Here is a 12,642-nt window from a genome sequence, read left to right as displayed (position 1 = left end):
TGTAGCTAACTGTATTCCTCATTTGCTTATTTTAGGATAGAATATATTGAAAGTTTTTTTTTTTAACATCTTTATTGGTATATAATTGCTTTACAATGTTGTGTTAGTTTCTGCTTTATAACAAAGTGAATTAGTTATATATATATATACATATGTTCCCATATCTCTTCCCTCTTGCGTCTCCCTCCCTCCCACCCTCCCTTATTGAAAGTCTTTTGGTGTTGTTTAGCTGCTGATCTTGATGTTGATGTAGATAGAGACTTCCACATAATTTATTTTTACACACTCCTCACCACAGAAGTCCCTGGATTAGCTTAATTTCAAAGTGTGGTTTTAAGCAGAAGAAGATTGAATGGTGTGTGCTTACTTTATGATTGAAGACTTCAGTTTGTGGTCACTTTAACTAGCATGGGTCTTTAAAATAGCTGTATTTGTCATTTTCCTTCTCTTTCATAGCGGTTGATGCTGAATGAGAGGTGTGGGGAAGGAAGGGCAGAGCTTGTAGATTATGAATGCTGAAGGTATTTAAGTATTCATTTGCTTTGGGTTAAAGGGATCCAGGAGTCCCTGAATGGCCAAGTGTTTTGGGAAAAAAAGAAGATAGGTTGGCTTTATCTGTGATTAATATCTTTTTCTCTAGTCTTGGACAGTGATGTCGCATCTGCTAAAGCACTATATAAAAATTTGACTGCGAAGGATGTAAAATTGAATAATCTGTTTCTAAAGCATTATGCAGTTTTGCTGAAGAATGCTGGAGAGTCTGTCCCTTTCACTGAGCCCCCTGTGAGTATTTCTTAATTAAGAGGGAAAAAAATACCTCTAAAGATTTGTGTGTGTGTCATAATAATGTGTAAAAAATAAGTTGAATACTTTATTACATGAGGATGAGATCTCTGTGAAGGATCCTCCAGAGAGGGCTTCGGGAACTGAACAGTCATGCCATGTGTTTGGCTTCAGGAGAACATAGCCCTCTGGAGCTGAGGTTTAAAATACAAGGTTAGTCTCAGACCTTCAACGGTAGGTAGGAATTTATCAAATGTCCTTGGGGCAGTTCCCTCTTCATTTCAACTTGAAATAGGGTTTAATGGCCTGTATTTCAATAGCTAAGCATATTATGTCACTGTTAATTACTTGTTCATTTCCACTTTAAGTAAGTTGGGTTTTCTTTCTTTATCTAGGATTTTTTTAATTGAAATATAATTGACATTATATTAGTTACAGCTATACAACATAATAACTCAATATTTGTATATATAGCAGAATGATCACCACAGTAAGCCCAGTTAACATCTGCCACCATACATAGTCACAAAAGACAAATTTTTTTCTTGTGATGAAAACATTCAAGATCTCCTCTCCCAGCTGTTTTCAAATATGCAATCCAGTATTATTAACCATAGTCACCGTGCTGTACATTGTATCCCCTTGACTTACCCATTTTATAACTGGAAATTAGTGCTGTTTGAACCCCTTTACCCATCTTCCTCCTCCTCAAACCTGCCCCCACCGGCCTCAGGCAGCCACTGATCTGTTCTCTGTATCCATGAGCTCGGTTCTGTTTGTTTGTGTTTTTCAGATTCCAGATCTAAGTGAAATCATACAGTGTTTATCTTTTTCTGTCTGACATATTTCACTTAGCATAATACCATCAAGGTCCATCCATGTTGCAGATGACAAGATTTCATTCTTTTTAAGGCTGGATAATATTCCTCTGTGTGTGTGTGTGTGACATTTTCTTTATCCTTCATCCATCGATGGACATTTAGATTGTTTCCATGTCTTGGCTATTGTAAATGCTGCAGTGAACCTGGGGGAGCATATATCTTTTTTGAATTAGTGTTTTCATTTTCTTTGGATGAATACCCAAAAGTGGAATTGCTAGATATATGTTAGTTTTATTTATAATTTTTCGAGGAACCTCCATACTGTTCTCTGTAGTGGCTGCACCATTTACATTCCCACCAGCAGTGCACAAGGGCTCCTTTTTCTCCATATCTTTGCTAACATTTGTTATTCCTAGTCTTTTTGATAATAGATATTCTAACAGGTGTGAAGTGATATCTCGCTGTGTTTTTTATTTGTATTTCCCTCATTATCAGTGATGTTGAACAACTTTTCGTGTACCTGTTGGCCATCTGTAGTTCTTCTTTGGCCACATGTCTGTTCAGTTCCCCTGTTGCTATTGAGTTATATAAATTCTTTGTGTATTTTGACTGTTAACCCCTTATCAGCTATATATGTTTACAAATATTTTCTCCCACTCAGTAGGTTGCCTAGGAAATTTTGTTTTACTTTGCTTTGTTTAATAAGAGAAATCATGCGTGCAAAATTCCTTTTTATTGTTTCATTGAATTGAAGGTCACTAAAACATGTTTATTTTAAACCCCTCGACCTTCCATACCCAGGTGTAAATACCTGCATGCACTTGCCCATGCACACACACAGCAGAGGCTCCTGGTGCCTTAATTCTCAATTGGGGGCCCTTGAACTGGTGATTTCATGAAACAGAGAAGAGTGCTGAAGCTTGAGGAGACACGGCAGCTGCTGTGGGCCCAGCAGTCTTTGCTACCAGTTTGCAGTACTTTGTTTTTAAGTTTTGTACCATCACCTCTTGCTGGTAACTTTTATCTGTAACTTCCTTCCCTTTTTTTTTTTACCTCTACAGGAAAGCTTTGAATTTTATGCAAAGCAGCTAAAGGAGTCAAAGGAAAACCCTTTGTGAAGCAAGGCAGCACTACTTTGTTTTGTGTGTATTTGTGATTCTGTGTCTAAAATGTTACTTTTTGCATGTATTTGAGAGGAGAAAATAAACAAATGAAAAGTTACTTTGTTTATGTACTTCTATTTATTCGTAATATATGATAATATTCAACATCTTATTGACAATAACTGTATACTAAGTCACTAGACTTCTTTGGGTTTTGCCTACAATGTAAATCTATGGCATTTTCCTTGAGGCTCCTGGTGTAAGAAGCCATAGTTTTTCAGGGTTCTTCTCCCATTTGACTTTTCAGATTCCCGGCTCTGTTTCACTTATTATTTTCATAAAAAGATTGTTCCTTTAGTTAAGACTTGTTTGTCAACATTGTTTATCTGAAAAATTTTGGAGCTGGACAAAATGATGCTTAGTGGGCTTTCTAATGCTTAATATTCTATGAAGTAACAATTCTTTATTAGTGTAAAGCCCTGCATACTTTTCCAGTTTTGTAAAATGTTGGCGCCAGAAGGCATCTCAGGAGTCATCAAATCCAGCACTCTTCATTTCCCAGTGAGAAGCTAACACCCAGAGAGACTTGTTTGGTCAGGCTGCTCCCTCCATGCCTTCCCTTCTATCACGGAGGCTCCCATAAACCTCTGTTCACTGAAGTCTCCAAAACTGCATCTGAGTGTGAGTTTGACCATGATGTTAGAGCAATGCATTTCCTTCGTCTTGGTTTCAGGTCTTCCTCAGCACAAGCTACACCCTACACTGGACTTGTTACTTCATACTGCATATCAGTGAATATGTGAGTAAGTATATGAAGGAGTGAAACCTCTGTTTGTATTCAGTTTTATCAAAGTTATCCTCAAATTGGCCTTCATGCCTGTTAATATCTATACTGTAAATAGTTACTATAAAATAATTTAAGATGGGTAGTCAAGACAGTTTACCATCTTAATGTAATGTTAACCTATTTGGGGATTATATTATTTAAAAAGTTGAAAATGCTTTGTTTGAGAGTTATCCCCACTTTGGTGTATCCCTTGTTCTTTTGAAATCGGTGATTAGCTACTGTTTTGGTTTCAGTGAGGTTACTTGGTTCCCACCATTTATGTGAAGGGAGACCTTGCCTTGGGGAGTAAGTAAGCCAGCCTCACACTGTTTATGCTGCTAACCTGTGTCTTGTGGGGTCAACCATTCTGCATCTACAGCCTGCAGATGGCGTGAGAGGGAGGGTTGATGGAGGGAAGCCCCAAAATAAATGTTATCGTGGCATCAACCATGCTTCATCTCTGTTGTAGAGTTAGACCTAAGGAATTGGGCTCAGCCAGTGCCAAGTCCCAGCCTAGAGGACTTAGTAAAGCTTTCCTCTGTGTACTCCTCAGGTGCAGGACCTGTACGTGTTGTTTTGACACTACCTGATTTGCCATGAGCGTCACTCCATTAGGGATTCCACTGAAGCAGGCTTTATGTTTTGTAGTTATGCCAACCGTAAGATAGTTGAGCTAAATTTTATTGATAGTCATTGAATTAGGTCTCTAAGATGAGGAACCACCTTGGGGCATAATCTGGACTTCCCAGTTATCTTTAGGGAAGCTCAGAGGACAATCTCATTTCCATGAAGTGACTCCAAGGCAGCCTTGTATATGGACTCTGGTAAAATGTGGGTCTAGTGCAAAGGAAATAGATATAAATCCCTCGATGAGCTTTCTACTGCTTAATAACATTTCTAGCATTCTGAACAGCAGACTGGACCATTCAATATATTACATACATTAAAGAACTATCAAGTCATGCATCTGTAGCACTGTATTGGTTGGCTTCCTGTTTTGAATGTAAATATTTAACATGTAATCATTGTATATTCTAGGTGAGCTTAGAATGCTTTCTAAATATCTAATAGCAAAATTGAAATAAGTAGAAATATAAACACAATTATAGCAGCACTCAATGGTACCTTTCAGATTCAAATTATAAGCAAACAGCTAATTCTAAAAAGTAAATGTCATAAACTTTGGGAAAGTATAGTGTTTTATATGTAATTGTATGTTCGTGTATTTAAACCTAATATAATTTTAATGTGAAATGCTTTGAATAAATTGTATTCCAGCAACCTGTGGGCTTCTTCATTTTTATCTTATTAAATTTTTATATAGCCACTTTAAGCCATTTCAAGGACTTGAGTCTTAAAATTTTTCATTAAAAATTGTGTGGTGGCCTCTGTTGTGGCCGGAATTTCCTTGTTTTAAATGGTGTACAGGTTGTGAATGGGGAACCAGGGAAGTCACTGCTTATCTGCTTTAAGGACAAACAGACATTCAGTCTGAGATCTCTGAGGTACAAAGTTGGCAAGAATTAGAGTTGGGTGTGTGGTGAATAACACTTAAAAGGGAGGGGGTTTTATCTTGCTTTAAGTGTCAGACGGAGGGAGCATTTTACAGCTGCACGGATGACTGGGCTCTACTCCACCAGGGCTGTCTTCAGCACACTCCCCTCTTTCTCCTGTTCCTCGCTTGTGAATGCTCACTGGGCCGCTTCAATGTCCCCTCTCCCACCCGGGATATTAATTGTTCTCTCTCCAGGGCCCCCCTGAAGCCACTTGAAAGCACAGCAGGTACCAACCACACAGGCTGTAAACTCCCTGAGGATCAGTTCTTTGTCTCCTGTCTCTGTCCCCAGCTTAGCACATTCATGAGTTGTCAGTGGTCAGTTCTGTGGGTTCTACCGTGTGTCAGGTGCCCCTCTTGCCTGATATTCACGGTGAGGAAACTTACGGAAGTTAATTTGCCCAGAATCACAGCGATAATATCACATGGCCAGGACTTTGAGAGTCATGTACTTACTATGAGGTTACCAAAAACCCGATGGAGTCCAGCCTAAACTCAGTTAAAAATCCAGTTAATGATCAAATTGTAATCTCTATAAGAATATTTTTTAAAAACCTTTCACATTAATACAAGTGTTCACAGTCTCTGGACAGCTAGCACTGTATTTTCTTCCAGTTAATCAAATACCCAGTGCCTGGCATAATCACTGAGTTTTCAAGTTCCAGTAAATTATTAAGTGAGCTTTACATTGCAAATTGTTCTTCCCGGTACAATTTATTACTCCAGTCTGTCTGCAGTGTGTGTGCTCTGCACATTTTTTCTCATGTCTGCGAGCAAACTATTCATTTAATATTTGCCTTTGTGAAAAACCAATATTTGTAGAGTTTCTGTAAGTGGAAGCAACATTCCTGAAGTATGGTCGAACTAGTAGCTGTAGGGGGTACAAAATCATGGTAATTTATCGCTTTGCTGTTGTACATGAGCTTGAGTTTCCAACAGAAACGTATCCTGCTTTCAGGCTTGTGGACTTTACAAAGCCCACATTATTCAGCCTTGGTACAAATAAAATAGCTGCATTAGCAAATTCAAAATAGGCACTTGTCTTTTTTTTTTTTTTTGCATTGAAATAAACATCGTCAGGTCTGGGTAGAGCAAAAAACACTTAACCAACTTAAGATCTACCACCTCTGCACATTCATTTGGACAATGGTTGGCTCTCAGGATCCATGTTTCTAGAGTTCACTAGAGAATAGATCTCACCAACCCTGCCCCCTGTGTGCACTTGCTGAGATTCTCTTAATTATTTACTTGTTTTTGTAGTTTCCTCCCCCAAGAACTTGAGCTCTCCCAGTGCTCTGCAGCCCGGCCAGTTAGAACAGCCTGGCACTGGTAGGTGCCCAATAAGCATCACTGATTGAATCAATGGGCACATCACCTGTCCCCCTTTCCAAGGCATGTTCTTTCTGAGATGTATGGTTTGTGTGCATTGTGCATTCTTCCTCACACACAAATGTCTTTATAGGAGATAGAGGTGCCACTTTTTAGCTCAGAGCTAGGATGTTGGGGGTTGAGAGCTGAGAATTCTTTCAAACCCTGTGTGCCCACATGTTAGCATTTCGGGATTTGCTGCCAGGAGGAAGAGGGCTCTCAAATGTGGGATGAAATCAGACAACCTCAAGCTGAGTACAGGTACAGTGCAAGAGTGGAATCAACAAAAACAGCTTCATTTTTAACATGGGGCCATAGAGCTTTTTAGAGTTTGGGGGAAAAAGGAACACCTCCAATTTTACGAAAAGACAAGACCACCGCACGAACGATAACTGTGAGGACTATTACATGGAAAGCTGAGAAGTGTTATCCATCCTTTGAGTTGGTGTATTAAAATCTTAACCCACCGCTTAAAACATCATTGTTTTAACTATTAGCTGCTAACACCACATGCACGGCTGTTCCCGGGCCGCCACCAGAAAATGGGCTGTGCTCCGTTCGCCTGCCTCCGCCCAGGCTGTCTCAGGCAGACCATGGAATAAAGACAGGATATTACTCTATCCCCTGGCCACTTTAGAAGAACCAATCATTTTATCAAGAACAAACGACAGATGAGATTTGAATTACCTAGTTTAGACTATTTGCAAATAAGGATGCTTTCTTTCAGGCATGAGCATGGGATGTATTTTCCAAATAAGCACAGATCCACCAGTAAGATGCTTCCTCACTCCTGCATCCTAGCATCCCATTCCCTCGCTCTCTTCCTCGGAGTCTGCTCGGTGCTCCAGATCCACGACTGGACCCAAAGGAGAGTGGCTCAGGGCAGCTGTGCTAAACTCTGCCAAGTGACTAATGTGCGTCTCAGTAGAAACCCCTATAGCCCCAGGTCTGTAGTTAACACTTGGATTGGTGTAGCTTTAAATAGCACTGCTGCTAGCTGTTTCATCTGGGATCAAAACAAGACAGTGGAAGAAAAGAAAACAAATGCAAGATCTACTTTTGTGAGCCTGACCCGGGAGATCAGTTTGATCAAGGGCATGATTGTGTCTTAAATACTCTTTACAGGAATGGAAGCCGTTTTTAAAAAATTACCTCAGGAAATATTTGAGTTAATATAGGTAATTATTTTCTGCTTAATTAAAATTTCCCCGTCAGTAGCACAACTTGAAATTGGAGGGCTTAAAATGCCAATTTCAAAACCTTTACCTGTTGACCAAGGGCCTGCAAACTACAGCCTCAGGCCAAATCCAGCATGCTCCGTTTTCATAAATAATGTTTCACTGGGACACAGCAACACTACCCATACTTCAGAGTTGTCTGTGGCGCCTTCACACTGTGACAGCCAACTTGGGTATTTGCGACAGACTATATGGCCTGCAAAGGAAATATGTACTATCTCACCCTTAATGGGAAAAACTTGCAACCCCTGCTTTTTTTTTTTCAGTTGAAAAATAGTTGATTTACAATATTGTGTTAGTTTTTGGTGTAGAGCAAAGTGATTCATTTATATATATATATATATATATTTTTTTTTTAAGGTTATTTTCCGTTACAGGTTATTATAAGATATTACATATAGTTTTCTGTGCTATATAGTAAATCCTTGTTGCTTATCTATTTTATGTGTAGTAGTTTGTATCTGCTAATCCCATACTCCTCATTTATAACCCCCCCTACCCTTTGGTAACCATAAGTTTGTTTTCTATGTCTATGAGTCTGTTTCTGTTTTGTATATAGGTTCATTTGTATTATTTTTTAGATTCCACATGTAAGTGATATCATGTGATGTTTGTCTTTCTCTGTCTGACTTACTTGACTTAGTATGATATTCTCTAGGTCCATCTGGGCTGCTGCAAATGTTACCAGAGTGGGACCCCCTTCCGAGGCCCGAGAGTGGGCTCTCGTATAACACTAGGAAGTGAATTGTCTGAGGAGACACACGGACTGACAAAAGACTTTATTGAGAAGGGCCACCTGGGTGAAGAACAGCAGGGTAAGGAAACCCAGGAGAACGGATCTGCCATGTGACTCACGGTCTCAGGTTTTATGGTAATGGAGTTAGTTTCTGGGTTGTTTCTAGCCAGTCATCTTCCTTGTGCGATATGTGGTCTGACTCAGGGTCCTTCCTGGTGGCATGTGCATCTCTCAGCCAAGATGGATTCCATTGTGAGGGTTTCTAGGAATTTGGCAGGACATATTATGGACTGGCGTCTCCTCCCTCCTATTGGCCCCTCCTGAATTCTCCTGGTTAGTTTTTGGTGGCAGCACCGAGTTCGTTATCAAGACCTTCTGTTGTGAGACAACTCACAGAGCAGTTATTATTGTGCCTGGCCAAGGTGGGTGGTTTCAGTCACCAGTTTCCTAACACAAATGGCAATATTTCATTCTTTTTTATGGCTGAGTAATATTCTGTTGTGTATACATATACACCACATATTCTTAAACCAATCGTCTGTTGATGGGCACTTGGGTTATTTCCATGTCTTGACTATTGTAAATAGTGCTGCTACGAATGTTGGAGTGGATGTATCTTTTCAAATTAGAGTTTTTATCTTTTCTGGGTATATGCCCAGGAGTGGGATTCCTGGATCAAAATAAGCTCTATTTTTAGTTTTTTGAGAAACCTCCATACTGTTTTCCATAGTGGCTGCACCGATTTACATTCCCACCAACAGTGCAGGAGGGTTCCCTTTTCTGCACATCCACTTCAGCATTTATTATTTGTAGACTTTTTGATAATAGCCATCCTGACTGGTGTGAGGTGCTACCTCATTGTAGTTTTGCTATGAATTTTTCTAAAAGTTAGCGATGTTGAGCATATTTTCATGTGCCTGTTGATCAAGGGTCTGCAAACTACAGCCTGAGGCCACATCCCGCATGCTCCCTGTTTTCGTAAATAATGTCCATTATTTATGAAATAAATAACTATTCTGCCCACTTTTTTGATTGCGTTTTTTCTTGTTGTTGTCGTTGACTTGTATGAGCTGATTGTATATTTTGGATATTAACACGTTGTCAGTTGCATCATTTGCAAATATTCTCTCCCATTCTGGAGGTTGTCTTTTCATTCTATTGATGGTTTCCTTTGTTGTGCAAAAGATTGGGTCCCATTGGTTTATTTTTCTTTTTATTTCTTTTGCCTTGAGAGACTGATCTAAGACAATACTGCTATGATTTATGTCCAAGGATGTTTTTCCTATGTTCTCTTCACAACCCCTGTTTGTGGTAATTACACAGAAGCAGATCTCTACCCTTGTAATGCAGGGAGGGCTCACTGAACTGTGTGCACGCCTCTAGAACAGTGGTTCTTCTCCTTGGCCTCACATGCCCTCAGGAACATTTTTTTAAAAACAGACCAGTGGAACCAATCTCTGGGGGTGGGTCCACATTGGCATCTATTAAAGCTCCAAGGTAGAGAACCACTGCTCTAGGGAAAAAAGAGAGGGAGAGGAGAGAGAGAGGGAGAGAGAAAGAAAGAAAGGAAGAAAAGACTGAATGGTTCTACCACTCATGACGTCACATAATGTACCTTGGTGGCTGTCAACCCTCATTTCACTCTGGAATCACTGGAGAGTTAAAGAAAAAACCCAGTCTTCTTCCTCCTTCTCCATTCTCCATTCAGGCCTAAAGCCACTAGCTGACCACACTGTGGTTGGGAGTGGCTGTGGGGTGTGAGTTGGGGTGGGACAACTGTGGTGGGCCAGAGTAGGGTGAGGAGGACACCTCTGCAGACTTAGGGACAACTTGATTTGGGAGTTAGAGCCTTAGCAAGGTGTCCACACAGGGGAAGGCATGCAGTGGAGCTGGGAGATTGGTTACGTATTGGAGGTTAATTGAATGAGTGAAAATATTAAGGCTAGTGGAAGCCAGGTTTCTTACAATTGGAGGAGGGAGTTATAATTGCAAAAAGGGAAAAAAACTGGACTCAACTCTGTGGTGGTAGATTGGAATTGGATGTATCAATGTGTGGAAAAAATATGTTCTATATATAAAAATTTGGACAGATGTGTGTGCATGTCTGTACACACATACATACACACGTATACACATAAACATATATATGCATACATATAGTCCCTAGCTTTGTCCACTGAGAGGGCCTGGGAACAGTAATGCCCCAATACCAATGAGCATACTTATCACTCAGATCTTGGCTTCTAAATACCATTTTCCACTGAAAGGAACCAAGATTCTTCAGAGAAATGTCTGCTTCCATGACTAGGGGTTGGGAAAGTACATGATGAGCCTGAAACACTTTGTTGTGAAAGTGTTCAGAGAATGGTGGGGACCTGTCAAAGGATGCAGAAGCCAGCTTGAATGGGCTCCAATTGCCACATCAGGGACAATCTGAACATCCAAGTTAATAATGATGGTAAAAGATTACAACCATTGATTAAACCAGGAAACCACAAGTTGATATTGATATAAATTTAAAAATGAATTAATGGAAAGTGATGAGGAATAGGCCATTTACACAGTTTCTAAATACCTGCCTACAAATGCTTATTAATTACAAAAGGAGGAAAAATCGTTGACTGTGGTGAAACCCGGCAAGTACTCCTTTGATCAAGTGATCAAAGTGAACAACATCAGTTTGGGACAAATCGAAATCATGCGCCACTGATAGGATGTAATGAGAAAAGCACATCTCTTCTGTGATATTCCTGCCAAAGGTGCGTGACCTGAATTTAATCATGAAAATATATCAGACAAACCAAATCTAGATATATCCTACAAAATCTTCATGTGTCAAGGTCATGGGAGTTAAGGAAAGCTGATGATTATTCTAATCTAAAAGAGACCAAAGAGAATTGATGACTAGATCCAATGCTTGATCCTGATCTGGATCCTTTTGCTATGAAGGACATTGTCAGAACAGTGAGTCTTTTTTTTAAAAAATACATCTTGATTGGAGTATAATTGCTTCACAATACTGTGTTAGTTTCTGTTGTACAACAAAGTGAATCAGCCATATGCATACATATGTCCCCATATCCCCTCCCTCTTGAGCCTCCCTCCCACCCTCCCTATCCCACCCCTCTAGGTCGTCGCAAAGCACTGAGCTGATCTCCCTGTGCTATGTGGCTGCTTCCCACTAGCCATTTTACATTTGGTAGTGTATATGTGTCGATGCTATTCTCACTTTGCTCCAGCTTCCCCCTCCCCACCATGTCCTCAACTCTATTCTCTATGTCTGTGTCTTTATTCCTGCCCTGCCACTAGGCTCATCAGTACCTTTTTTTTTTTTTAGATTCCATATATAAGTGTTAGCATACAGTATTTGTTTTTCTCTTTCTGACTTACTTCACTCTGTGTGACAGACTCTAGGTCCATCCACCTGACTACAAATAACTCCATTTCGTTTCTTTTTATGGCTAATATTCCGTTGTATCTATGTGCCACATCTTCTTTATCCATTCATTTGTTGGCGGACACTTAGGTTGCTTCCATGTCCTGGCTATTGTAAACAGTGCTGCAGTGAACATTGTGGTACATGTCTCTTTTTGAATTATGGTTTTCTCAGGGTATATACCCAGTAGTGGGACTGCTGGATCATATACTCTAGGAGGTGGGTCAAAAAAGATCTTGCTGTGGTTTATGTCAGAGTGTTTTTCCTATGTTTTCCTCTAAGAGTTTTACAGTGTCTGATCTTACATTTAGGTCTTTCATCCATTTGGAGTTTATTTTTGTGTATGGTGTTAGGGAGTGTTCTAATTTCATTCTTTTACATGTAGCTGTCCAGTTTTCCCAGCACCACTTACTGAAGAGGCTTTTTTCCATTGTATGTTCTTGCCTCCTTTGTCATAAATTAGGTGACTATATATGTGTGGGTTTATCTCTGGGCTTTCTATCCTGTACCATTGATCTATATTTCTGTTTTTGTGCCAGTACCACACTGTCTTGATTACTGTAGCTTTGTAGTATAGTTTGAAGTCAGGGAGCCTGATTCCTCCAGCTCTGTTTTTCTTTTCAAGATTGCTTTGGCACTGTAACACTGCACATGTGTCACTTTTACATCACCACCATCCAGACGGCAGACATCATTCAAGACTCACAATAGGGGCTTCCCTGGTGGCGCAGTGGTTGCGTGTCCGCCTGCCGATGCAGGGGACACGGGTTCGTGCC

General features: G+C 40.1%; 1 protein-coding gene across 4 annotated transcripts in view; it reads left to right on the top strand.

The window, feature by feature from the left end:
- LRPPRC (leucine rich pentatricopeptide repeat containing) overlaps nt 1–8,453 on the top strand; it is a 114,261-nt gene extending 105,808 nt beyond the window's left edge. The window contains exons 37-39 of one of the 4 annotated variants that reach the window (XM_055089158.1): nt 641–783; nt 3,441–3,510; nt 8,353–8,453. In XM_055089158.1, coding sequence (XP_054945133.1) covers nt 641–783; nt 3,441–3,510; nt 8,353–8,438 — 299 coding nt within the window. In that variant the 3' untranslated portion in view covers nt 8,439–8,453. Of the gene's footprint in view, nt 1–640; nt 784–2,665; nt 2,826–3,440; nt 3,511–4,086; nt 4,760–8,352 lie in introns of those variants that run through there. The other 3 variants (XM_055089160.1, XM_055089159.1, XM_007113599.3) reach the window with 3 other exon arrangements.
- Nucleotides 8,454–12,642: the final 4,189 nt, after the last annotated feature.

This window comes from Physeter macrocephalus, chromosome 12 (assembly GCF_002837175.3).
Source record: "Physeter macrocephalus isolate SW-GA chromosome 12, ASM283717v5, whole genome shotgun sequence".
NCBI classification, from domain to species: domain Eukaryota; kingdom Metazoa; phylum Chordata; class Mammalia; order Artiodactyla; family Physeteridae; genus Physeter; species Physeter macrocephalus.
The sequence above is the reverse complement of the archived record's forward strand: the minus strand, read 5'-3'. Positions and strand labels throughout refer to the sequence as shown.